This window comes from Monosiga brevicollis, genomic scaffold (genome assembly GCF_000002865.3).
Source record: "Monosiga brevicollis MX1 MONBRscaffold_24 genomic scaffold, whole genome shotgun sequence".
Classification (NCBI taxonomy): domain Eukaryota; class Choanoflagellata; order Craspedida; family Salpingoecidae; genus Monosiga; species Monosiga brevicollis.
Genome location: NW_001865061.1, coordinates 47225 through 73068, shown reverse-complemented (window position 1 = coordinate 73068; position 25844 = coordinate 47225). Strand labels below are relative to the sequence as shown.

General features: G+C 56.4%; 9 protein-coding genes across 9 annotated transcripts; 3 read left to right on the top strand and 6 right to left on the bottom strand.

The window, feature by feature from the left end:
* Nucleotides 1-598: 598 nt before the first annotated feature.
* On the bottom strand, nt 599-1906 carry MONBRDRAFT_33753 (uncharacterized protein; the record flags this gene model as incomplete). Its single annotated transcript, XM_001748537.1, has 1 exon — nt 599-1906. The coding sequence occupies one exon, from the start codon at nt 1904-1906 to the stop codon at nt 599-601; it is 1308 nt and encodes a 435-aa protein (XP_001748589.1).
* Nucleotides 1907-2917: 1011 nt separating this feature from the next.
* Nucleotides 2918-4237, bottom strand: MONBRDRAFT_10795 (uncharacterized protein; the record flags this gene model as incomplete). The annotated part of the gene is made up of 1 exon (XM_001748536.1): nt 2918-4237. One exon carries the CDS (start codon nt 4235-4237, stop codon nt 2918-2920), a length of 1320 nt encoding a protein of 439 aa, XP_001748588.1.
* Nucleotides 4238-5068: 831 nt separating this feature from the next.
* MONBRDRAFT_38366 (uncharacterized protein) lies at nt 5069-6531 on the bottom strand. The gene has a single exon (XM_001748535.1). It carries the CDS (start codon nt 6441-6443, stop codon nt 5121-5123), a length of 1323 nt encoding a protein of 440 aa, XP_001748587.1. The 5' UTR covers nt 6444-6531; the 3' UTR covers nt 5069-5120.
* A 276-nt stretch (nt 6532-6807) lies between these two features.
* MBCDH2 (uncharacterized protein) lies at nt 6808-13496 on the bottom strand (the record flags this gene model as incomplete). The annotated part of the gene is made up of 4 exons (XM_001748534.1): nt 6808-12241; nt 12380-12535; nt 12663-12887; nt 13448-13496. 4 exons carry the CDS (start codon nt 13494-13496, stop codon nt 7317-7319), a joined length of 5355 nt encoding a protein of 1784 aa, XP_001748586.1. The 3' UTR covers nt 6808-7316.
* A 1315-nt stretch (nt 13497-14811) lies between these two features.
* Nucleotides 14812-16422, top strand: MONBRDRAFT_10792 (uncharacterized protein; the record flags this gene model as incomplete). Its single annotated transcript, XM_001748606.1, has 2 exons — nt 14812-14958; nt 16098-16422. Coding segments are annotated over 2 exons (472 nt in total), but the record flags the coding sequence as incomplete, so codon positions are not given.
* Nucleotides 16423-16934: 512 nt separating this feature from the next.
* Nucleotides 16935-19499, top strand: MONBRDRAFT_35260 (uncharacterized protein; the record flags this gene model as incomplete). The annotated part of the gene is made up of 11 exons (XM_001748605.1): nt 16935-17453; nt 17570-17666; nt 17836-17932; nt 18015-18086; nt 18208-18332; nt 18443-18517; nt 18646-18777; nt 18881-18988; nt 19075-19152; nt 19249-19327; nt 19426-19499. The coding sequence occupies exons 1-11, from the start codon at nt 17158-17160 to the stop codon at nt 19497-19499; spliced, it is 1233 nt and encodes a 410-aa protein (XP_001748657.1). The 5' UTR covers nt 16935-17157.
* A 278-nt stretch (nt 19500-19777) lies between these two features.
* On the bottom strand, nt 19778-20765 carry MONBRDRAFT_28118 (uncharacterized protein; the record flags this gene model as incomplete). Its single annotated transcript, XM_001748533.1, has 5 exons — nt 19778-19911; nt 19996-20114; nt 20197-20252; nt 20328-20435; nt 20493-20765. 5 exons carry the CDS (start codon nt 20763-20765, stop codon nt 19778-19780), a joined length of 690 nt encoding a protein of 229 aa, XP_001748585.1.
* A 1072-nt stretch (nt 20766-21837) lies between these two features.
* MONBRDRAFT_28117 (uncharacterized protein) lies at nt 21838-23609 on the top strand (the record flags this gene model as incomplete). Its single annotated transcript, XM_001748604.1, has 3 exons — nt 21838-23206; nt 23311-23400; nt 23488-23609. 3 exons carry the CDS (start codon nt 21838-21840, stop codon nt 23607-23609), a joined length of 1581 nt encoding a protein of 526 aa, XP_001748656.1.
* A 265-nt stretch (nt 23610-23874) lies between these two features.
* Nucleotides 23875-25841, bottom strand: MONBRDRAFT_33750 (uncharacterized protein; the record flags this gene model as incomplete). Its single annotated transcript, XM_001748532.1, has 7 exons — nt 25798-25841; nt 25622-25701; nt 25281-25497; nt 24800-25170; nt 24641-24721; nt 24196-24486; nt 23875-24000 (listed from the first exon to the last, which is right to left on the bottom strand). Exons 1-7 carry the CDS (start codon nt 25823-25825, stop codon nt 23875-23877), a joined length of 1194 nt encoding a protein of 397 aa, XP_001748584.1. The 5' UTR covers nt 25826-25841.
* Between the last annotated feature and the right edge of the window lie 3 nt (nt 25842-25844).

Genomic DNA, 25844 nt, shown 5'->3' with positions numbered 1-25844 from the left:
GGCTGTTGATCGTTGCAGAGAACGTGTGGGCTTGTTAAACGATACCAGAGGTTGAGAACGTCGATTCACAGGGTAAAAATTGTCATCATCCGAAAATAGACGACGAATCGCGCGCGCGAGAAATGGCAGTTTGAAACCCGCAAAGGCAGTCGAAGCCAGAGTCGTGCCAGTTCAACCGTGCTGCTCAGCTCTACTACAACTCAGTCGTGCCTATTCAGCTGTGCTGTTCAGCTGTACAGTCAGTCGTGCCCATTCAGCTGTGCTGTTCAGCTGTACTGTTCAGCTGTACTACTGTTCAGGCGTGCCTATTCAGCCGTGCTATTTAGCCGTGCGTGAAAGCAGCTTTGGAAATAATCCATGAGGCAGCTCTTAAGCGACACTGTGAACGGCTTTGATATGGATGTGTACTTGTTCGTGAGTTGGGGAGAAAGGTTCATGTGAATGTTGCGTGATATCGTCAATTCCGACAGATGGACCGGGATTGTCGTTAATCAAAAAGGGGAGAAAGAGATTGCGAGCTGCAGGGCTGACAGACACGTTGTGACTGGAAAGGGCCCCGGCCTAGCTCGATGACGCGCGTCAACTCAGCGTGACTAGACTACAGTAGATTCCAGTCAATGTTGCGATACCAGGCGACGGGAATGGATGAGGCGCTGACAGATAGAATGTCAATGTGACCGTCTTGATCGAGGTCACCTGTGGCGAGGCCTAGGTATTCATCGTAGGCGGCCACAAGCATGGCCGAGCTAAAGGCCGCCCCGGCGGCAGCGTGGCTGTTGCGAAACCAGCTGACAGTGCCTTCCGAGGATGAGGCCACGACAACATCCAGGTGGTCGTCGGCATTGACGTCAACTAGCAACAGATCAGTCCCTTCATACAGACCATCGGTTATAGTGCGAGGGGTGGCCGCAAAAGATCCGTTGCCCAAGTTGCGGTACCAGACAACGGCTTCCTCATCGGGCAGCAGGAGTGCCAGGTCCTCGTGACCGTCTGCGTCCAGGTCACCCGTGGCGAGTTGTTGGACCGCACTGTTTGCTGTGATGGCAATGGGGCTGGCAAAGCTGCCGTTGCCATGATTGGGAAACCACCGGGCACCGATTGAGCTAGACCCAACCACCACGTCAAGTGCGCCATTGCCATCGACGTCAACCGCTACGACACATGCGGCATTGGTTACGGGCAGGAAAGAGGGGGCCGCAAAGGTGCCGTCGCCCCGGTTGGCAAACCAGGCCACGGTGTTGTTCGATCCCCCTGCCACCAAGACGTCCAGGTGCTGATCCTGGTCGAGGTCGGCGACGGTGATGGAGTGACCACCGATGGCGCTCATGCTCAAGACGAGTGGGACGGCAAAACCAGCGTCGCCGTTGTTTTTGTGAAACAGCACGTGGCCATCGACCTCGCTGGCGCTGAGCAGGTCGACCCAACCATCCTGATCCAGGTCGGCAGCATACACGGCACTGGGGGTGGTGAGGTTCAAGGCGACCTCGATGGCGGGGCCAAATTTCCTGGTCCCAAGGTTGCGATACCACACGAGCTGCCGTGAGACGGGGCAGGCTGCGATCACATCGGGCCAGCCATCATTGTCCAGGTCTGCCACGTGTACAGCGGTGGGTTCCGAGAGATCGCGCGCCACAATCTCCGTGGCCGGGCTTTGCCAGAGCAAAAAAGGGTCGGCTTCCACCATGGCATTCCATGCAGCGGCGGCCGTGATGACACGTGGATTGCCGTTGACGTAGACTGTTTCAGCTGTCACGTTCACATCCTGCGGCGAGGCAATGTGCAGGTTGCCCGCCATGTCGGTGGTCACGGACGGAACATCGGCTCGGACGGCCACGATCGACCACAATGCTGCCAATGCCAAGCAGCCCACGTACGGACCAGGCCCGCATCTGGTCTGATACGCCATCCTGTCAGCCGGAAGAGAGAGAGGGCAAGCTACGAGCAGGCGAGGCGGAGGAGAAGAAGGAGGAGGAGCAGGCGGAGGAGCAGGGAGAGAGAGATTCGAGAGATTCGAGAGATCCGAGAGAGAGAGAGAAGGAAAAGCGCAACTGCAAGCTCAACCAACTCAGGAAAAGAGAATGCCTGTGAAGGGGGAGGGGCACAAGCATCGCCAAACTACCATATGAATACAAGGGGACGCTGGGGGCGTGGGGGCGTCGAACGTCACGGAAGCAACCAAACGCCAACGGCGCAAACGGAAAGAAAAGTAGAGGAGGCAGGGGTAAAGGACCGCGTGTTGAGGAGCGACGCTCGTTTCCATGTGTGCAGCGTTCAACAGAGTCGTGCCCAGAAGACTGGGCCCTGAGATGCGGTTGCGGTCTGCATTAGGAGGTCGGTTCGTCAGCGATGAATTCGGCTCGGCAGGGGAGGAGTGTTTCACGTTTTGGTAGTGGTGGTGACATGGGACGGTGTGGTATGATCCCATAACCCACATCTTATCAGGGAGACTGGCTTGGCTCATGTGACAAAGTTTGCAACAAAAGAAAAAGAATCAGATGAAAAAAGAGAGAGAGAGACAGAACGAGAGAGCGAGAGCGAGAGAGAGTTTGAGAGAGAGAGAGAGAGAGATTTATTGGTTTGGTCAGTTTGAGAAAGAGAAATACATGTAAAGAGCAAAGGAGAGGAAGAGAGCGAGAGAGAGAGAGAAAGGAGGGAAGAATCTGATGCTAATTGGCTTGAGCAGGGGCAGCGAAGCTTAAAACAGCACGCTGGATAGAAGGAAGTGGGAGGGTCGAGAGAGAGAAGAGAGAGATAGAGAGAGAGAGTGTGTGTGTGAGACAGAAAAAGTTTGATTGGAACAGCGATAGAGAGAGAAGAAACGCCCAAAGATAAATTCGAGAGAGATGGATCAAAAACGTTCTTCGGGGCGGGGCCTAAGATGAGAGAGGAGGGTGCTAATAGTCCGTTGGGTTCGTTCTTAGGAGGGCAGTAGGGAGGCCCAGTTGTCGTTGCGGTACCAGGTGACAAGGTTGAGGTCGGGAATGGTGGCTACTATGTCCGGGAGACCGTCGCCATCGAGGTCGGCGGCATGGATGGCCTCCGCGCCGGTGACGGCTTGATCCAGGGAGAGGGGCTGAGAAAAGAAACCGCCGCCATTGTTGCGGAACCAGATAAACTTGTCATCCTTGTTCGAGGCCACAAGCAAATCCAAGTCATCGTCCCCGTCCAGATCAACCGCCTCAATTGTGGTGGCGGCAATGTCCGTTGACAAGGTGCGGGGCTTGCTAAAGGTGCCATCCCCCTGGTTCTGAACCAGGTAGAGGCCGCCGCCCACTTCGCCCTCCGTGCCACCGAGCACGTCCACGTCGCCGTCGTTGTCAAAGTCGGCTGCCAAGACACTGAAGAAGCTCTCGTACTCGGGCTCAAAGATTGAGTAGACGGGCCCATCAAAAGCCGTTCCGTTGCCAGCTCGCCAGACCAGCCCGTCGTAGGCCACCCAAACGGCGTCGGCCGTGCCATCCCCATTCACGTCTCCGAGGGTGAGCCAGAAGGCGCCGTCAATGTCGGTAGCAATGTGGCGAACCGCAGAAAACCCCGCAGCACCCTCGTTGCGAAACCAGCCCACCAAAGCCGAGGCGTAGCTCGATACCAGCACGTCGAGGGCCCCATCATTGTCCACGTCGTGCAACACGAGGGATCTTGGGCCAGATGTCGTGTTTGTAATCACGTGCATGGGAGAGAGAAATTGACCCGCCCCCAGGTTTTCGGCCCAGAATATGGTGGCCGTGTCCTCCCCCACGCCGACCAGGTCGAGGTCGCCGTCATTGTCCATGTCCCCTGCGAGCAAGGACGTGGCCGCGTACGTGCCCGTGGTCACGACCTGTGGGCTTGAAAAAGTGCCATTGCCCTCGCCCCAGAAGATGGCCACCGTGTTGTCGCTTACACCTCCGACCACCACGTCTTGGTGCCCGTCCCTGTTCAGGTCGGCCGCCACCACTGTCGTGGGCCCCAGAAGCGTGTCAGTGAAGGTGCGCCGCGCAGGTTGTTGCCAAAGCAAGTTGGGATTGCGCAGCAGCACAGCCCTGAACCGCGCCAGACCCCGGCTCACATCGACCTCGTTCATCACCACCCGCCCCGTCGTGCTGTTGATGTGCAGATCTTGAACCGCCGACACGTGAAGCGCTTGATTGGCGTCCACCGTCAACGCCGACGGCACTGCCAGCGCGCCTGGAATAACCAAAATACAGGCCATCACCAGGCCGGCCAGCCTTGGCCTGGCCAGCACGCTGCGCGCCATGCCAAAGGTGTAGGTCTCTGCCGCTCACTCGGACCAGGCCGTTACACGCCTTGAGCCAACAGAGCCACACCAAAAAATGGAGCTTTGTGCCGACCGAGAAGAGCGACGAGTGGTGGCACAAATGGGATCGAGGCGAGATCAAGACAGGCAGGAATGCTCGTCCTCGCGAGCCTTCTCAAGAAGGAGCAAGGCCGTTCTATCCAGTCGTCAAGTTGACGGATCAGCACAGCTCAAAACCTGCCAGGACCAGACCTGCCCAGGAAGACCGAGCGCGCGCGCGCGCACAAGACCAACTCCTTCCAAGAGAGAGCAAGAAAAAGAACAAGAAACTCCTCCTCTGTATTGTAGGCATTTTCAAGATATATCCTTACTTATGACATAATGAGAGTGGGTGTAGGGATATCGTAGGGATGACATGTGGGGTATGAAGGGATGGGATGGGTTATCGAGGTTCAAAGTTTGGCTCGGTCAACCTCGTGATACGGTCGTACGGCAGTGGTGGTGATAGCATGGCCTTCGTGGGAATGGCAGATGCCCGCCGCTGCTGCGGGGCAGGAACGGATTGGAAGAGTGCAGGAACGGGTTGGAAGAGTGCAGGCACGTCTTGTGGGCGAGGGCATCGGTCAATGGCGCAGAGGCATGAAGAGGGCTGGCCCAGACAACAGCTGGTGCATGGTTTTTTTCAGAGTGTAAGTGCGTGTGTGTGTGTGCGTGCGTGCGTGCGCTTCTGCGTCAAAGGGCTCTGGTGCTTTCGTTGTTATGGTAGAGACCGTGTTAAAACGGTCGTGGCCGAGGGATCTATCGGTGAGGGGAAACCTTGCCAAAAGAGATCAATGAAACTATCAATTGAATGGTCAACCCGGTTTAGATGCAACGCCGAGCGTTAGGCAGTCGCCAAACGGGTCTCGCTGAGGTTGGCCCAGCCATCGTTGCGTATCCAGAAGATGGCATCATCGGAATAACTGGCCACGACAACGTCTGGATGGCCGTCCCCATCCACGTCCCCGGCTGCGACGTCGTAGGGCAACTGTGCCCCGCTCATCAGAGTCATCGCTGCAGAGAAGGAGCCATCGCCGTTGTTGCGAAGCCAGCTCACAAGGCCGTCGTTCCCGCTGGCACAGACAATGTCCAGGTCCCCGTCTTCGTCCAAATCCACTGTGGCCAACGAGGTGGGGCTGCGAAGGACGGAGGATACCGCCTGTGCTGGCCCAAACTTGCCGGTTCCATCGTTGGCAAACCACAGCACCGTGTTGTCATACGCGTTGCACACGACAATATCGAGACTAGCATCGCCGTTGAGATCGGCAACCTGCACATCGCGTGGGCTAGCCAGCTGGGCATGAATGATGCCATCGGTTTCCAGGGCAAAGCTGCTGCCGCCCTGGTTGCGTAGCCAGTACAGCGTGCCGTCGCTGCTGCCAGCGGTGATCACATCCACAAAGCCATCCTGATCCAAGTCTCCCGTCCGAACGACGTGGGGGCCATTCACGTTGAGCTCGAGGTCGATTTTGCTACCAAAAGCCGACCCCGTGGACGGAAATTGCACAATCCGGTCCGACAGCGTGCCCGCCGCAAACACGTCCATCTGGCCCGAGGTTCCCATGTCTGCAGCCACGACGTCACGCGCCCCGTTGGTCGTGCCCAGCACCATTTGGTTGGAGAAAACACCGTTATCATTGCGGTACCACGCCACCTTGTCGTCCTGGTAGCTGGCGCTGAGAACGTCCTGATCACCGTCGTTGTCCAAGTCTGCTGTGTAAACCGCCGTGGCGGCGTTAGTCGCCGAGGAAATGGTCTGTGCCGCATCAAAGGTGCCGTTGCCCTGGTTGCGATACCAGATGACCTTGTCATCAAGGTACAGGCCTGCGACCACGTCGAGATGGCCGTCCTGGTTGAGATCCGCCAGATGCACGGCTCGAGGGCCGTTGACACCAGCGCCCACGACCCGGGCGGATGGCACGCTCCACGACAACTGTGGGTTTTGTACCTTGACCGTCTGCCAGAGGGCCAAATGGGCTGCAAGATCTAGCCCGTCGACCCAAACCGATCCACCGCCACTACTATTGAGATGCACATGGTCTGCACTCTCAATCAGCAAGCTCCCCGTGACCTGCGCCGTGATGCTGGGAGGTGCCGTGCAAGCTCCCAGCCCTGCCAGAGCCGCCACCAGGACCAGCACCTCTTGTCTACCCGGCATCACCGGCATCGTGTCAAAGCTCAAACAAGACGCTACAACAGAGCGAGTGAGAGAGAGAGAGAGAGAGTTTGAGAGAGAGAGTTTGAGAGAGTGTTTGAAAGTCTGAGAGAGAGAAACCGGAAAATGGAATTGAGAGAGACACAGAGAGCAAGAAGAGAGAGAGAGAGAGAGAGAGAGAGAGAGAGAGAGAGAGAGAAAGGGAGAGAGGACAAGTTTGGTGACAACAACAACAACAATGACGAGTGGATAATTTATGTCGAACAAAGAGAGGACTACACTGAAACGAAAACGGCAATGACGTGCAGCTTGTCAGACAAACAGGAGTGGACTGGCCTTGGTGCGGCGATGGGGTCATAATCGTGTGGGCGTCCCAGAGTTTTGATCATCAATTTTGGTGAAACCATCACAAGAGAACAAGTCCCCAGGGAACACTATGCAAAAAAAAGGGAAGGAAAAACATATAAAATCCATCACGGCACGGTCGTGTGCGGGCTTCAAAGTCATCAACGGCAGGGCTTCACCCCGTCTGTACTGCTCATCAAGCAGTTGGCCAAAAAAGAGAATAGCCCGTCAAGACAGACACACACACCACAAATCGACTATGCATGAGAAGACACGAGCTCAAATGCAAGGGTCAAGGCCAAAGCAAGGCCAAATCAAAGAAAGGGTTGGACAAATTATTTGTCGCAGCACAGGTGGTCGCCAATTCGTTGGGAAAAGACGCGGGAACCAGTACAAGTCAAAGCCCCAAGGGTGCGTGGGGGGCAGGGGACTGCCAGATGCTTCAACACACTGAGCGCAAGGCGCCTGCAAACCCACAACATGCATTCACATACAGACACAAACATTCGAGCAAACAATGCTAAGGAAGCCCCGGTAAATTTACGCGTGGCTAAGCGCGTTCTGGGCATCGCGCGTGTTGGAGTAGATGTCGTCCGTAGCAGCCAGCTGCTCGACCTGGGCCACGTGGGCCTCCTTCAGAGGCACTGCAGGGGCATAGCGATCATTGGGCAGAGCCACACCACCGTACAAGCCGTCCGACTGGGCGGACATGGCATACATGGGGTTGCTGACGCTGTTGACGTTCAGAGCATAGTGCATGCCCGATTGACGCGAGCCGTAGTGGTTGATGAGCGAGGGCAGGTCGCCAAAGCGAGGCTGCTCGTGCGCCGGGCCCGAAGAGGGCAACAGCTGGTACATGCCATCATCCGTGGCGCGAATCTTCTCATGCAGCACATCGTTCTCGGTCTTGACGCCGAGAATGTGCCATCCGGGAGTAGCCTTGCTGTCACGCACCAAGAAAGTGCCGGGAGCGGCGGTGGCAAGCTCCGAGGAGCAGTCCTGACGAGTCATCTCGGGCTGGTACCACTCGTACAGAGGGTTGCTGACGCCAGGCACAAAGCCCACGGGCAGACTGCCGGGAGTGGCATAGGTGGTGCCGAATGAAGGGTTGTCGTAGTGGCTGCCCTTGCCCTTTTCCGAGTCAACAAAGACGTTGTCGTTCTGGCGCTTGCGAAGGACGACCAGCACCAGGAAGGCAATCAGGACGAGGAGGACAAGGAGGCCAATCACAATGCCGGCAACGGCACCAGAGCCCATCTTGTTGGAGGCAGCCGTGGACTGAGCGCCACTGGGATCGGTGGTGCCATCGGTGAGGGTGACAACCACACGCTGGGTGCTGCTGTGGCCCGTGGCATCCTCGGCCTGCACGTCCAAGTTGTAATCACCCGAGGCAATGTTGGCCATGGCCAGGTTTTGGATGACACTGAGCTCGAATGTACCGCGGATTGTGGTGGAGACCTGGAAGTAGGTTTGCATCACCTGGCTCGAGGAGGAAGCCATGGAAAAGGTAACGTCACCGCCCTCAGGGTCCGAAGCCACAAGAGCCGGCGATAGAACAACCAGATCACCGGCGCTGACTGTCGTAGTGTCCACAGTGGCAGTGTAGGAGCTGGAGCCAAACACGGGTGCCTCATCCTCGTTCTGGATGTTGATGGTCAGCTGTTGCGCCGCATAGTAGTTGACCTCGGAGCCAATCGTCTCGACGGCAACAACGTTAAGCGACTGGGTCTGTACCTCCTCGGCATCAAGAGGCGAGCTCAGCACCAGGTTCAGACCCTGGATGGAGAAGGCATCCGCAGCACGGCGGCGGTTGTCGGCAAACCGCACCGAGTAAGTGGCGGCCTGGTTGTCGTTGCCCTGGAGCACAAACTTACCAACGACGGTACCGACGGACGTGCTCTCCGAGACGGTCAACGAGTTCGAGGGACCATTGGTGCCTTGGAACATGACGGTGACGGGCTGGTTCTCAACCGTGATGGTGATTGAGGTGGTAATGGAGCGCGGGGGGTTGCCGCTGTCCAAAACCACAATGGAGAGCTCAATGGAGGGCTCTGAATCGTAGTTGAGGGGAGAGGCAGCTGTCTGGGAAAGGCGAATGGTGGCATACATGCCCGACGCGTCGTTGGAGAGCGTGAAGCGGTCCTGATGCGATGCCAGGCTGAAGGTGTGCGTCTGCCCTTGGTCAGGGTCTTGGGCGCTGATGGTGCCAATGACACCGCCCAAAGCGAGGTTCTCCTCAACGGTGCCACCCGTGCGCCAGCTGACGCCCGTGGGCAGCTCGTTCAGGTCCTCAAACTCGAGGTAGACGGTGCCCTCAGATTGAACGGTCTCGCCCTTGTACACCAACGTGGCAATGACACTCAGGGCCTGGCGACCGGCGACCTCGGTGCCCTCGTAGTCGAGCAGCGAAGTCAAACGAATGTCCAGGCGGCAGATGGTCGGGGCCGCGGCGTCGGCCTTGGTGCATGAGGTGGGGCCGGCAGCTTCGACATAGTCGGACACAACCGAGAGCTCAAAGTCGGTCGAGTCATGATCCTGGTCAACGGCCACGACGGTACCAACGACCGTACCGATGGTCGCATTCTCATAGATGGTCTCAGGCTGCTCAATGGTGAAATGGCCGGGCATGTCAAAGGCGTCGAGGACGGTGATGGTGAAGGTAGCCGTGGCATACTTCATGGGAGTGCCGTCATCAGCACAACCAATGGTCAGCTCGATGGAGGGGTTGGTCTCATGGTCGAGTTGCTGGCCGGGCAGGGCGTAAAGCTTCATGTCGAGCAGCTCAAAGGTTGGAGTGCTCTCCTGAACAATGGTGCAGGTGACAGTTTGGCCGGCATCCTGGTCCTGAACGGTCACGGTGGCCAGGGCAGCGTTGGTGAGGTTCTCCAAAAACTCGGTCTGAGACAGCTGAATGTTGTAAGGGGCCTCGTTGACGTCCTGGACGGTGATGTCAAAGGCCTTGGTCAAAGTGAGACCCCCGGCATCGGTGGCGGTGATCGTGATGGCCAGAGGGTTCTTGCCAGCCGCATGCAGAGCTTCGTAGTCAAGCTCCTGGGCCGTCTGAAGGGTCGCGCCAACCACCTGGAAGTAAGCGGCATCGGTACCACCCACCGAAAAGGTGTGGGAGTCACCGGCATCCTGGTCCTGGGCAGTGAGGTTGGCCACGACAGTGCCGACGGGCTGGTTCTCAGCAACGACATTGTTGGAGATGGCCACATCAGTGGGAGCTTCGTTCACGTCACCGACGAAAACGTGGACCGAGGCCATGTGTTGCAGACCACCGTCACGCACGCTTACGAGGAGAAGGTAAGAGCTGACACGCTCGTAGTCAAGGGCCTTGCCCACGGTGATGACACCGGTCGACTCGTCAATGAGGAGCACGCCAGCCTCACCCGCGACCTGCGAATACCACTCGTACTGAAGAGAACCGGCCTCATCGGGGTCGTAGGCCATGATGGTGCCGACGACGGTACCGACGGGAGTGTCCTCGGTCACGTTGAAGGTGTAGGTTTCGTTCAGGATGGGGGCGCGGTTGGAAGAGACAATGTCAAAGACGACAGTGCAAGGCGTGGGATGCTGGCCGTTCAGGACGGCTTGCACACCAACGAGGTTATGAAATTCGTAGGGGAGCTCGTTCACATCAAAAGCAATGTTGGCTACGACACGGCCATCAGTGGTAACGGCAAAGGTGGTGCGGTTACCGGCAGTCATGGTGAACTCGAGGTTGTAGTTGGGATCATCCTGCAGGTTGGCGTTGTCAGCATCAAACGTGAAGATGGTGTCACCAGCCTCGTACGAGCCCGAGAGGGTAGTCGAGTACGAGTCTTGCTTAAAGTCGGGACCACAATCGGCGGCATGGGTGTAGTCGTATGACCAGCTGGTGGTGCTTTGCTCGGGCACGCAAACGCGGCAGACGTTGCTGGCTTCGTGGGTACCCTCCAAGACGCAGACGCCATCAATGCTGCACGAGTCGGGATTCGGGGCGCAAGTCGTGGCATTGGCACAGGCGGAGCACACGCCGTCGTAGAACGTAAAGGGAAGACTGGCTTCGCTGACGATCGAGTCGGTGGTGCTCACGGAGATCTCAATGGTCACGAGGTCACCCTGCAGGCCGGCGGGCACGAATACGGCGCGATCGGGAAGCTGGCAAATCACTTCACTCGAGCCGAGAAAGAATGCGCTGCGCGAGGCGGACTCGCCGACCATAAGCACGCTGTCGGACGCAACTGCGGGGCTCGCGATCACCTTGTAGCGGCAGGTGAGGTTTTCGGCGTTCCAAAAGTTGCTGCCGAAAACGGAAATATCCGAGGCACAGGACGCGGCCGCCTTGATGTTGCAGGTCGTGGCGGAGAGCGAGGTGATGACGGGCGCGGACGACTTGTCGACCGAGCAGTCGCGGCCAGAGAAACCAGAGTCGCAGACGCACTTGGCGTTGTTGCAAGCACCGTTGCCGCTGCAGCTGTTGGGGCACAGAGCGTCGGCCACTTCGGTGTTGGGGACGCGGTTACCTTGGTTGTCCGTCTCCCAGGTGGACGTGTTGGACTCGGCGAGGCTAGCGCAGCGGGCGGACATTTGGTCAATGGCGTCATCGATAAATGTCTCATCAGCGGTCAGGGAAAGATCCTCGACGCAACCGTCGACAAAGACGGGGACATTGAGGAGGGAACCAAGGAGGTTGTCACAAGCAGTGGCAGCGGGGCTGGCGTCAAAGGCAGCCTGGCAAAGCTGGCGAGCGGTAGTTTCATCCATTGTCTCATTGGCCGAGACAAAGTCATCGAGGTCAAGATTGAACTCAACGTCATCATCCGAGACGACACGAACGTTCTTGAGGAGATCGGTCACGTCCTCCACATCGGGGCTGGAGAGCAGAGGGCGCACAAATTCAGTGGGAGTGTAGGCGCAAGTCTCGACGGAAGGTCCCTCTTCATAATCCCAGATGGATGAGGGGCGCCAGTTGAAGAGATCGCGGGAGGGGCGCTGTTCCGGCTTGAGTTGGTTGAGGTTGCTTGCCATGTACACGGGAGCATCATCGCCCGAGTTGCCGTTGAAGTTTCCACAGATGCCGACCGTGTTGGATTGGTAGTCGCGACCGGGAGCGGTGGCATACATGTTGGCGGAGCGACCCGAGACGGTGGCCCAAACGCGGCGACCCGACTTGAAGGTGACGGAATAGGTACCAGCACGACCGCCGTTGGTGCCGACCATGGGGTAGGGCCCCTTTTGGCACTCCTTGGAACCGCAAATGAGCTGGTAGGTGATTCGGCCCGAGCAGGCAGACACGTAAAAGATGTCGTTGCCTTCCTTGGCCGCAAAGCCGCAGTGCACGGCCGGGTAGCCAAGGGCAGCGACCTGAACTTCAAAGTCCTGACGCGGGTTGGCATAGTTGCGGTTGGCGTAAAAGACATAAGTGCCGGCGGCGTAGACGTGCCAGTACTTGCCATCGAAGGTGGTGTAATGCGGGTCACCTAAAGCGGAAAGGGAGTTTGACGATGAGAACGATGCGAATGACTGTGTGCTGCGACTGAGGAATTTTTTTTTTTTGCCCGCCTCTCTGCCTTTCGAGTTATACACGTCATCTCAAGCTCCTCGTAGCTCAAGCTTACCGGTACCGGAGCAGTGGCCCGAGGGGCGGGCGCGGGTCGTGACAGTCACATCCTTGGCGTTGAATCCCTTGTAAAAGACAGAGTTGGAAACCGCAGGCTCGGTCTTGAACGTCTCGCTGAGTCCGGGTTCGTCGACAAAGTTCTCGAGAGCCCAAACTAGAGCGCAGGCAAGGAGGAGGAGGAGAAGACGCATAACGCAAAATACATGGCCACCCGTGAGCTGAGCAGCGGTGAAAGGCGAGACCGAGGGATAAAGTCAACAGGGCAAGACTCGGCTTCTTACTTCGGACGAGCTTGACTTGGTTCCACTCTTCCTGGGTCCATTCGACAACGCAGGGGCTCACGGAGAAGCGGTTGGTGTCGGGGTTGGTAAATTGGACGGCAACGGTGCAAGAACCCTCATGGTCAGGGGGACAGATGATGGGCTCGACCAGGCGCAAGTTGACCGTGGCGTTGGAATCCTTGTCAATGGTAAACGACGTCTGGGAAATCACAATCTTCTCACGACCTAAGTAAGGGGTTGATGGAGCATCAGAGCGTCACGTCAGGCCACCATGACCAACAAGCCCATGGGAAGATAAAGGCTGCATAGCGCATGCATTAAGGAAAGAGAGATGCCAAAAGCAGAACGCCATGTACGATGCCATATGATGTATAACAAAGTGCGATGCCATATCATGTTTGACATAGAGCGATGCCATCTGATACCATGATACATAACATAGAGCGATGCCATATGATACCATGATACATAACATACAGCGATGGCCTATGATACTATGATACTAACATAGAGCGATGCCATATGATACATAACATAGTGCGATGCCATATAATGTATAACATGGTGTGATGCCATACACGAGATAGGATTCACATTATGTCGGAGCAACAAGAGGGACCACTGGCGGGAGGTTTCGTGGGAACCAGAACGTTTGGGTCCGCTCGAGAGAGAGAGAGAGCGAGCGGGCATATGTGTGTCGGTGTGGTGTTGCGCGTCTGGGCTCAAGGACTAGTCTTTGGTTCATAATGTGACCAAGGCGATGGCGCAAGGGGAGGGAGACGTACCAAAAGCGACGGCCGCCAGGGCGGCGAGCAGGGTCAGTCGGGTCAACATCTTGACGATGATGAACCGGAACTTGGCACCCTGAAAGCTTCTTCGTGGGAAAGTGGGCCAGGTGCCCGCAGGCTGTGCAGTTGGTAGCTGTGGGCAGAGAGGCGTCAGAGGTGGTGGAGGTTGAGTAGAGGTGGAAGCGGTTGGTGGGTGGAGTTTCAGAGAGACGGCTGGGGGGGAGGAGGCGAAAGGGGCACAGTAAAGGGAAACCTGTGCAAGTTGCAGAGAGTCGGGTGCAAGCCTTGGTGGTTGTGAGAGAGAGAGGCAAAGTGGGGTCGGGTGGTCAGAGAAGAAGACTGGAGCACACAAGAATACGGCACGCGTGCAGACGGGTGTGGCAATTTTACCTTGTGTTCCCCTTGAGCGCGTGTATGCAAGTGTGACGGGCAGGCGTCGTGGGCGATCGTGGGGATGTCGCGCCGAGCCACGACTGGTATGTAAATCGTTAATGTCAACGTTACGTTTCTATCGTTAAGATACGCATTGCCCTCGCCGCGTTATGCAGGATCCTGCTGATGTACGTGTGTGTGGGAACACAAAGGGGAAAACGTCTTAAACGGGTGCAGGGAGGTGTGGCTCCGGGCTGTGGTGTAACATAAAGTGTGACAAAGCGAAACGGATCTTGCCAGAACAAATCAAGGCAAACTGTGGGTGTTTGTGACTTGATTGTGTACAACCCATTACGGGGATTGCAGCAAATCGCTTGCATCTGTACCTCCCTTGTGGGGGTCTGCAAAATCTGCTGACAAAGAAATGACCCTCTCTTGGTGTTGGCCGCTACCACATTGTATTGATATCCTCTCTAAATTTAAATTTGTTTATAAAGGAGAAAAATGTACAGTTTAGATTTGAGAGCAATCTTGATCTCTCCAAAAAAAAGAGAGAGAAGCTGACACGCACTCAGTCAAAAGAGAGCTTAGCGTGCGTTGAACGAAATAAAGAGACAAGTCCTGTTGGTGATTTGAGCTCAAGCGTAAACTCTTTGCCAAACCAGAGATCAAGTTGATATCCTCTCTTCACACAGAGAATCGTGAGTGAACTCGCTGTCCGCTCAGAGACGAAGAAACATGGACTTTCTGAATTTTTTCTATTTTTTTTCGGCAGACACGCACACACACTTGCGCGCGCGGGGGAGCTGCTCGTTGGCGGCGCACGACAGGGCTTGGATCATCTTTGGGGTTGGGGTGGCAGCTGGTGCTGCTGGGGCCAGAGGTTTGCCTCGGTGTCGGTGCTAGCCCCTGTTGAGTGGGCTGCTGCATTGGTGAACAGTCCTTTTTTCCTGTTGTCGACAGCGTCGGATCGCAGCGACGACGGCATCATGACGGTGCGTGATCCCACGGTGGCCGTGGTGTGTCTTGTCATGGGATCGGCTTTGGCACTGGCAGGCACCATTCTGCTGTGCCACTTTACCACCCTCGACTCGTTCAACACGATTCAAGCGCTTCAAGATCAGCCGCGATCAAAGGTAGGCTACTACTGCTGGCGCATGCCACGCTCACAACACTCATGCACGCCGATGCCCTGACCCTTGGCTTGTTGGCTTGTTGAACCGCAAAACAAAAACAAAAAAAAAAACAGGAATCGGAACAGTACTTTGCCTCTTTTTTCGTCGTTGTGGCCATCTCAAGCGCCATCAATTGTCTCGTCCGATGGTACGGCCCATTACGAGCGAGTTGGAAAGAGCGGGCCAGCGAGAGAGAGAGAGAGAGAGAGAGAGAGAGAGAGAGAGAGAGAGAGAGAGAGAGAGAGAGAGAGAGAGAGAGAGAGAGAGAGAGAGAGAGAGAGAGAGAGAGAGAGAGAGAGAGAGAGAGAGAGAGAGAGAGAGAGAGAGAGAGAGAGAGAGAGAGAGAGGGCAGAAAGAATATGAGTGACAAGGCTTGTTGCACTCTGCTTTTGCTGGAAATTGGTGTTTGCCTCTGCTGCTGACGAAGGATGGGATCTCTTGCAAAACAGGAGCAGCACGGTGGCCGTCAACGTGGGTCTGCTTGCAGCGATTGTCTTTTATGGCTACCCCTTTGAGAACTTGGATGCCGTGCGCCATCTGCTGGAACAGCAAGATGAGACCGATCTTCGCTACCTCGCAGCTGGTTTGTTCGGGCATGCCTCCACCTCCACCCTCCTCCTCGCTTGCCTCTTGCTGCCCACTCACGGGGCGGGGGCTGCTTGATCCGATCAGGTGGTGTGCTTGGCTACGTTGGTGCGGGGTTGTGCTTTATGGCTCCCGTCCTGCGTTGGTATCCGGGTACCATGCACGACGCCAAGGTTCGACGCAAGCACCTCGTTGGAGGAGTTTTTGTCGATTTCCTGTTGGCCCCTCCCCTCTCTCTGTGCCCGCACTCACTGCGTGGCGTCTTGTTTGAATGGCGCCTTGTTGTTAGGTCTATGCCACCACGGCCTTTGTGTGCATCCTTACCCTCATTAGCGCCATCCTAGTTTGGACGTCCGATGCCGTCACGTACGTCATTCATCCCCGTTTCGACCCGGCTCAGCGCCACCATCACAGTCCACAGTGCAACCAGCGTTTGCGGGTTTCTCCCTTTTGCGCACCTCGCATTCATGTGTGTGTTGGTGTACTTGGCATGCAGCATTCCCGGCCTGTTGCAGCGCACCACCCCCGCCGGGCAAGCACAACTGCATCTGCGGGACAGCTTGTTCCACATGGTGGATGTGCAGCTTGTGACGCTCTTCCTCTTTTTGTGCGGCAGCATCTCGGGTCTGTCCGAGTACATGTGGTATGCCACCCTCTTGGCCATTATGAACGGTTTCCCTGTGCTGGCCACCTATTATGACCAGTATGACCAGCTCAAGGAGCTGCATGGCGATGACACCGTCAACACGGTTCGCGCGGCCATCGCCCTCTCCTGGCTCAACTATCTGACCATTGCCATCGTCTGCAACGTCCGCCGCAGCGATCGCTCCGATGGCTACGGTACGTGTCGTTCAGCCTTCCCGTCGAATGATCCGTAAAGCACCCCTCACCTGTTGTGTACTGCCCGTCGTCGCAGCCAATCTCTCCCTGGGTTAAATGGGTGTTCATTTGTCCCACCAGCATCTTGTGGCTGGGAGCGGCCCGCCTTGCAATAATTCATCTTGATTATATCTGGCGATGCCTTCTCGCCTCACAAGTGTCAAGGCATCAAAGACAAAGGGGAAAGACGAAAACGCGTGCACACATCCTTTTGGTGATTGGAACTATCACATGCTGCATTCGATCCGGAAGAACCATTCCTCAGGCCGCACTGGACTGATCCGATCGACAGCCCCCAGCAGCCACAGGGCGGACCACAGCATAGCGGACACTAAACTTTTTTTTTCTTTTTTTTTTTTTTTTTGCGTTCGTTTGTGTGTGTGTGTGTGTGTGTGTGTGTGTGTGTATGTGTGTGTGTGTGTGTGTGTCTCTCTCTCTCTCTCTCTCTCTCAATTTTTTTCTTTAATTTTTGAATTTTTTTTTCTGTGTGTGTGTGTGGGTTTTGCCGCTCGTTCTTCAGGGTCGCGCGTGTCATCCAGAGGTTCTTGGTGCTTGAGGTGCCGGGGTTGGGCCACACTCACACTCACACTCACGCACACGCACACGCACACGCACACACACACGCACGTGGACTTGCTCGTGTCTGTGTTCGGCTGGATTCAGTAGAGGTTAAGTGACGCAAGCTCGACTGGCATCATGGTCTTGACGGCGCGTCAGCAGGAAGAGCTGCAGCTCGCCGTGCATGCGTACCTCGTGGAGGCAGGGCATGCCGAAGCTGCCGCTGCCATGGCCAAATCGGCCAACCTCGGGGACGACGCGGGTGATGCCAAGTACACAGGTCTCCTTGAGAAAAAGTGGACCACCATCACCCGGCTGCAAAAGCGCAACATGGAGCTGCAAGCCGAGGTCGAGGAGCTCCGCTCGTCGGCTCGCGCCCCGCGCTCCCGCACCACCACAAAAATGGAAGAATGGGTCCCCCGCCCGCCTGCCACGTACGTTTGCTTCTCTCTTCGAGCCTCCGATCCCCCCCGCCCCGCGCGTGCCGTTTGGTGCGTGCCACAATCTCCCACATGCACCTCGCTCACATTCCCACTCGACGCATGTACAGGGTGGCCGTCGATGGTCATCGTCTGCCCATCACGGCCGTTGCCATCCATCCGTCCTTTGCCGTCATGGCCAGCGCCTCGGAAGACGCTTCCATCAAGGTCAGCATGTTGTCACTTTGATTCCCCTCTTTAGCTTTTCTCTCCTCGCCTCGCGGCTGGTTCTTGCGGCTGCAGTGCCCAGAGCCCAGAGCACGCCCACCTCCTTGGTGCGTGCGTGCTTGGTGTGTGCGTGCTTGGTGCGCTCACAGCCTGATGTCTGGTGGTTCAGCTGTGGGACATGGAGTCTGGCAACTTTGAACGCTCACTTAAGGGTCACACCAACGCCGTGAACGACATTGCATATGATCGCGAAGGCAATCGTCTCGGTATGCCAACACCCGCCGCATCCAGAGCCCAGTAGCTTCTCCTCACACGATGCCCGTGCCTCATTGCGTTGCGCCTCGCCAGTTTCCTGCTCAACTGACATGACCATCAAGGTGTGGAACATGGACAACTTTACCTGCACCAAAACTCTGTCTGGTAAGATCTCCAAGACTTGCACCATGCTACTATACTGGTGTGCCTCCGCCTCTTGCCTTCCTGTGATCCTTCAGCTCACTCTGCGACTGTACGGGCCAATCCCCTTACTCGTGATATGCAGGCCACGATCACACCGTATCCTCGGTTCGGTTTGATCACACCGGTGATCGGGTCTTCTCCGCGTCTCGCGACAAGACAATTAAAATTTGGGAGCTGGCAACGGGTTACTGCCTTCAGACCCTCCAGGTGCGGGGAGGACCTCGAACAAGACTGTTTCACCGACTAGTATCATCAGCCAGTCCTTAGATGGCACGCCCTCCATTCAACGCTTGCTGTGTTTGTGTTCTCGTTTACAGGGCCACTCAGATTGGGTGCGCAGCATCGACGTGTCAGCCGATGGAGCATGGATCTGCAGTGCTTCGAGTGATCACGTAGGCGTTTGCATCGGGCTCAACTGTCGCACCCACTCTACTCTCCTCTCCCCCAACCTTTTTTGACATTTTTGTTCATCCCACTCCCTGTGTCCTTCCTGGTCTGTCCGTCTTCGACTCTTTGGCAGACGGTGCGAGTGTGGTCCGTGGCCAGCGGCGAGTGCAAACACGTCTGGTCTGATCATGAGCACGTCGTGGAGCATGCCAGCTTTGCGCCGCTGGTAGCCCACGAGGCTTTGAACCTGATGATCTTTGGCTCCGTACGTAGACATGCAAGAGCGTGAGGCAATGCCGACACACTTCAACTGCGTCGGCTCTCACCTGTCATGCTTGGTGGCGAATGTTTCTCTTGACGCGCTGTAGAAGCCTTCGGCTGAGGCTGCTAGCAAGGGTCCCTTTGTGGCATCAGCCAGCCGAGACAAGTCCATTTGCCTATTTGATGTGTCCACTGGGCAACACCTTGCTCGCCTGGTAGGATCTGCTTCGTGCACCACGCCGATGTTCCTCGTGCCACCTGCGTAGCCGTGATGCTCATCTTCATGTATTGACATCGACAGACGGGCCATGACAACTGGGTGCGCGCTACGGCCTGGAGCCGGGGCGGCCGCTATCTTTTCTCAGTGGCAGATGATAAGGTACGTCAGAGGCCCTGCTGCTGGGTAGCCTCCCACGAGAGCCTTTTCAATCAAGAGCACCGTCTTTCACGCTCCCCGTGCCTTGAATAATTTTAGACGATGCGCGTGTGGGATATCGCTACCAAGCGCGTTAGCAAGACCATCCCTGCGCACAACCACTTTGTCTCCTGCATTGGTAAGCCCAGCTGTGTGTTCTACTGGCGTTTGTTCAGAACGTGTTTGTTGCCTCACGCAATCTCATGTCGAATGCCTGCCCGCGCACGGTTGCGCCAGCCGTACATGCCAAGAACACCCACGTCGTGACTGGAAGTGTCGACCTCAAGGTCAAGGTCTGGGAATGTAACTGAGCACAAAGAGAAAAACACAAGGCCTTTTGCAGATAGACCGCGCCACCGGCCCCGCCAGAAATTGAGTCAGTGTTTGATTTTTTTTTTTTTTTTTTTTTTTTTGAAACACATGCAAGCTCTTTGAACGAAGGGACGGGCCATGTAGGCGTGGGCGACAAAGGGGGTGCAGAAACCAGCTGCAAGAAAGAGCAACAGAATCACAAGCAGATGGCATGCGATGCCTTGAGCTCGAATGAGACGTGAGCGGTGGGCAGATAAAGATAAGAGCAACACGCGGCTCAAGCGGAGGGCTGTGCCGCCTTTTCTGCTGCCAAGCGAGCTTCTTCACGTTCAAGAAACTCGCGCTTCCATTGACGTTTTGCTTGCTGGAGCTCGCGCGCCGTCTTGGTGTCATACAAACACTCATCTCCGCCTAGCGTGATGCCCGTGGTGCGTTGGGCGAGGGAACGTCAGACCAGCATGCAAAGTGGCAAGCAAAACTAGGTGGCCGGCTCACCGTCGCGGGCTTGACGCCCGAGCACCATGGCCATGTTGGCAATCTTGAGCATGAGAAAGATGGTGAGGGTGGCGGCAATGATGCGAAAGCGCCCGTAGGCTTGATTTAGCACCCCCAAGCTAGTCAGAAGTGATTGGTGAGACCGGGTGCGACGAGCCAGCAAACAGAGGGCGAGTCAAGACGAGGCCGCAAAAGACCGACCTCACAGTCTGCGGGAGCTTGTGGGGCCAGTACTTCAGTGTCGCGACCAGGACAAACTAAGATTCAAAGGCCAGGGCAGTGGTGTGAGAAGGACGAGAGACCAAATTCAAGACACGACAAAGGCGTCCCACCTTGTGGGCGAAGGTAAGGGTAGTTTGGTTGGCCACGTAATCACTGGGGTTACGGCCCGCCGCCTTGATGACGCTGCTTGCTGCTGCCCCGGTAGTGGAGGTAGTGGCCTGTGCTCGGCGCAAGGTCGGCAGGATGTAAGATCAGGGGCAGGGAGAAGCACTGACTCGCAATGTCGAAGTTAGGGTCTGGCGACACATGGAAAAGCTTACAACACCGTGCGTGCTATTTTCAGAGGCTGGTCGCGGTGTTTCCTGGTGTGCGAGGCGGCGGCCCGGGCGAGGCAGGACCATGGGGCGGCGGGGTAGGGCTAGCATCCAGCGGGACAACGGGTTGGTGCTGAGAGGAGCTTGACTCGAGACGGCAGCCCCGCGCAGGGCGCAGAGGGCTGGGTTCACTAGGCCACGCAGCCCAGTGGGCTTGAACAAGACTGTCGCCATGGCGATGACCTGCTAGTCAGGACGGCACAAAGGCATGGGCCAGCAGAGCAGTTCATAAGTGAGAATGAGGTCCGAATGAGGTCCTCGTCGATGGTCAAACGAGCACATGGCGGCTCCTTCTTGGCCGCTGCCAGCCGGCCGTGCATGGACTCACTGTTGGAGGATAAACGCGTCAAATGCCACGGAGAAAGCTGATTGAGTGCAAAGAAGCTAAAAAAAAAGGGCAAGGGGAAAGGTGGGCGTGAGGCGAGGCGAGCACATCGAGGCCGCACATGCACTGGTGGATGCGACTGGCGTGCACGACTGGCTCACAAGGAGCGCATAAGCCGCCGTCTCCCTTCTCAGGAGCCAAGACTGTGCCTATCCTGCCTTTTCCCGAGCCCAGTTTGACCACACCCGTATTCACATTGTTGTTATGATAAAACAGGGTGGGCGGAAGGCATTGTATGGCCCGTGACCTCGGGCCGCTGCCATCCAGTGAGCTCTCACAGCGGGCGTGTGCGAGCCAGCGCGCGTTCTCTTACCAAAGCAGAAAAGTGCAAGTGCCTGACACCCCTTTGTTGTTGTCAATTGAAACATTCCCTGGGAAATAACAGTTCTTGCCTGGGAAATAAACTTTTTTTGATGAAAGCGCAAACTTGAAAAGAGCCCTGGGAAATAACATTTTGCGATCCGAGGTTTGCGGTAAGAATGGCGCGCGTCCTCGTGTGTGCTGGCGGTCGGCTCGGCCAAGTCGTTGGCGGATGACTCGTCGATCGATTGGGCTCGGGTGTGGAGCGGGGTTGCAAGAGAAGAGGCAGGCCACACGTCAACAACTGGACCAGATCCTGGGCAGAGGAGACGGGTGGCTTTGCCTTTTTTCCCCGGTATTTCTCTTTTTTTTTAAAAAAAATTTAATGTCTCTGCTTGTGACGGGCAGCCATCGGTGGTGTTTGGCTCGTGGCCTCATGCCATAACATGCTGTGACATGTGATTCCCTTTTCGTAGATTTCCGTGCGAGTGCCAGAGGGCGGGTGAAGAGGCGCCCGATTAGCAGCCTCTATTCTCAGCCACCCTCTAGGAACAGCACAACATGGTGGCACCAACCGTGCTTGTCGTGGGCGTGGTGGCCTTTGTCGCTGGCCTGGCGTCCATCGCCAGCGTGGGCTATCTGGGAACGCACCACAAGACCCCGGAGCGTCATTATGTTGTTGCCGTCGACGCCGGCTCGTCGCACTCTGAATTCTTCGTCTACTCGTGGCAGCCCTCGGCCACAAACGTGTCCACCGCGGTGCAAGAGGTGAACATTACCCAAGAGGACATCACCTGTGGCGTCAAACCCGGGATTTCTAGCTACAGCAGCAACCCGGCCCAAGCAGCTGCTGCCATCCAGGACTGCCTGTCCGCGTGCAAAACGGTGATTCCGGCCCACCGCGTACCCCTCACCCCGGTCATGCTGCGGGCCACCGCGGGTATGCGGGTCCTTGAGCAGGACAACGCATCCGAGGCCCAGGCCATCCTGGATGCTTTGACCGCCGCCTTCACGGCTGCTGGTTTTGCCAACGAATCGTCAGCCCAGATCCTGCCTGGTCAGCTCGAGGGGGCTTATGGCTGGATTACTGCCAATTATGCCGGTGAAACCATTGGATTCGACCAGGCTCGCTCCGGCGTCACCGTGGGTGCTATGGACATGGGCGGGGCATCGACCCAGATTACCTTTCAGGTCCCCGCGGCAACTCATCTCGAGGCCTCGGATCGCTTTGACATGACTCTTTTTGGTCTCGATGACGTCCTCTACACGCATAGCTATTTGTGCTTTGGCGTCAACGCGGCCCGTGATCGCCTTACCGCCCAGACCATCGTGGCTGAGCGGGGTGGCGTCATCCCACAAAATAACACCATCGTCATCCCCGACCCCTGCCGCCCCATTGGTACCTATCATGGCTACACTTGGGCCGAGATTGACGCGCTTCGCTCCAGCTATTGCACCGAGCAATTTCCCCTCGAGGGCCTGGATGATGTTCTCTTGCAAGGCGCCTCCAATGCGACCTCTTGCAATGCTGCCGTTGACACTTTGCTACAACGCACAGATGTGGAGACGGTGGGCCAGTTTCAGCCCCAACAAGATGGCGGCATGTCTTTCTTTGCCTTCTCCAGCTACTATTACACGGCCGACTTTTTGTGCACCTTTATTGCTCAACCTGGAGATTGCCAACGCCCTGCTTACGACACTGCTAGTTGGGTCGTCTCGCCGGCCGCACTGGCACGTCTTGCTGATGCTACCTGTCTCGCCAACTTTTCACAGCTTGCCGAGCTGACCAAGAGCGATCCCAGCCTCAACGATTATCTCGATACTTACTGCTTTTCCGCCGCCTACTTTGTGCGCATGACGCGTGACCTCAAGTTTGCCAACAGCAGCCAGCAAATTCACTTTGTGGGTGACGTCAACGGCACCGATGCCGGTACGTTGTGGACCTGAGTGATGGATATTGTGCTGTTTATGCTGCCTGGGGGGCAATACGTGTTGTGCGCATCAAACGGCATGATAACCTCGACTCAACGATAGGGTGGACGCTGGGTGCCGTGTTGGCCGAGGCTACCTTTGAAGCCAACCCCAAGCCAGGGTTCAAGGCTTCGCATTCGGCTGTGGTTGCAGGTTCGGTGGCTTTGGCCCACGTTCGTGGTTTGATGGATCATTCATTGGTTGAAAACTCATCATCCTCTTCGTGTTGCTTGGGCTTAGGTGCAACGATCGGTGGTCTGTTGGTCTGCCTCGGGGCTAGTATCTTCATCTATTGGGTGGTCCAGCGTAAGCGTGAGTCAGACTATGAGCCACTTAACAACGTCTCGCCACGCAGAAACTAATGGGCAGCAGCCTCTGTGCGGTTGCTCTCAACATATTTGGTCAATTGTATATTTTGTAAATGAACAGCCAAAGTCAAAGAATACCAAGGAGGGGCAAAAAAAAAAAAGAAGAAAGAGAGATAGAGAGGAAGAGCGAGGGTAGAAGAACAGATCATAGGCGTGACGAATCCTGCGGCACACTTAGATACGCGAGGAGCTTGCGAGTCCCTGGACCGTCTACGAGCAATAAAGGGCAAACCAGCAAAAGGTGCGTGAGCGTTGATACCTAGGACGTGCCCTTCCAGATGGAATGACAAGTAGGAAATGGCAGTGCATGCAGACATACCTCGGTGAGGTTCACGCCCGTTAGTGCCTGAACGGCCGGGGGCAGTTGGCTGACCAGCTTGGAGATCTAGAATGTATAGATGATCGGGAATGTAGTTGACAAGCAACAGCGCATGAGAACGGCAGGCAAAAGGCGTGGCGAGGATAGTATGTTGGATATTTTATACTCGGGAGGGGGGCGTGGGGACAAAAGCCAGGGGGACACAGCAACGAGCGATAGAAAGTGGCAACAGAGCACAGCATGCGAGGGGAGGAGGCATACCTCGCCGGTCATGGACTCATCACCACTGACGAGCACAATTTCCTTGGTCTTGGCCAGGGGCGCGGAGATTTCCGCCGCAATCTTGGGCAGCGCCTCCAGGACGAGCGAGACGGTAGCGGCATCACCGTACTTCTGGAAAGCAGTGGCCCGCGCAGCCATGGCTGCGGCCTCGGCCTCACCCTTGGCCTGGATGGCAAAGGCCTCGGCAGCACCGACAGCCTTGATACTCTCAGCCTCACCCTGGGCTCGCAGCACCGCGCGAGTACGGTTACCCTCGGCCAGCGTCTCCACCTGCGATGCGAATAAACGAGCACAATGATGGTAACGTGAGAGTTGTCCGATGAAATGAGATCTCAAAAAAAAGAAAAAAGAAAAAAAAAAAAAAAAAAAAAAAAAAAAAAAAAAAAAAAAAAGGACACCTCTCTTTTGAAAACAGGTGACTGACCTTGAAGCGCTCGGCTTCGGCGGGGCGGTTGACGGTGGCCACCAGCTCCTTCTCCTTGCGGATGACTTCTTGTTGTTCGACCTGTTCAGCGTATCACAAGGGCGGTAGCGATGAGCCGAGCTGGGCCATGGTCAGAGCGCGGGGAAGGATGGCACCAACCTCGATTTCGCGATGCGTCTCGACGACCTCGATTTCGACCTGTTCCTTACGGATATCCTGACGGCACTTGGCCGATTGCAGAGTAAAGGCCAGATCGGCATCGGCGCGAGCACGGTTCACCTCCTCGTCAAAAGCGGCCTGTTGCATCATGTACTGTCGATCCGAGTTGGCAATGGCGGTATCGGCATCGTAGCGAGCGGCCATGCGCTGCTTCTGGCAAGTGGACTCGGCAATGCCGGAGTCACGGATGGCCTCGGCCTTGCCAATGTCGGCATCGCGCTGGACGGCAGCAGTGGGACCCTTGCCCAGAGACTCGAGGTACTGGACAGAGTCCACCACGTCCTTGATAGTGAAGCTCAGGATTTCAAGACCTGGCAGGCGTTGAGTCAGAACGAGGGAGGAGCTGTCAATCAAAAGCTGGGCAAAGTTGACACGACAAAGTCAGACACGGAGAATGTTTGGGAAAAGAGCACAGGCGTACCCATCTTGGCGATATCCGGGGAGGCCACTTCGCGAACGAGGCGGGCAAAAGATTCACGATCCTTGTAAATCTCCTCCACGGTCAAAGTACCAAGAATGGCACGGAGATGACCCTCGAGGGTCTGGAGGATGGTGTCCTCGATCTGTGAACGGGACTTGCCAACAAACTGTTCCAATGCCTTTTTCATAAACGCATCGCGCTCGCCCCCAGCAGCGTCCTAAGGGACCACAAGCAAAACAGTGGACCGGCAGGGGATGAATTTTGCGGGTCGGTCATATTGAAAAGCGGGGCCGGAAATGACGAGGCTACAGGAGTCTCAGATGAAAAACAAGACGACGCACATCTGTCATGTGATCCTCTGCCATAACCATAACTTGGGCGGCTGCTGTAACGGTGACGGCAACACCCTGTTTTGTCTCGACTGGAAACAAGGTCTCGATGTGAGAGGCAGTGCTGACCCGACGCCATGCCAAGAGGCGGCAGGTAGGCTACGGTGGGACAAAAAGGTACATCGCACCTTCTTCGCAACGGGGCAGAAGAGTCATGACATTCAAGGAAAGTCTA

What these genes read in the sequence shown, in the direction of transcription:
- MONBRDRAFT_38366 (XM_001748535.1), bottom strand. Translation starts at nt 6,443, where the DNA reads ATGCCGGTGATGCCGGGTAGACAAGAGGTGCTGGTCCTGGTGGCGGCT.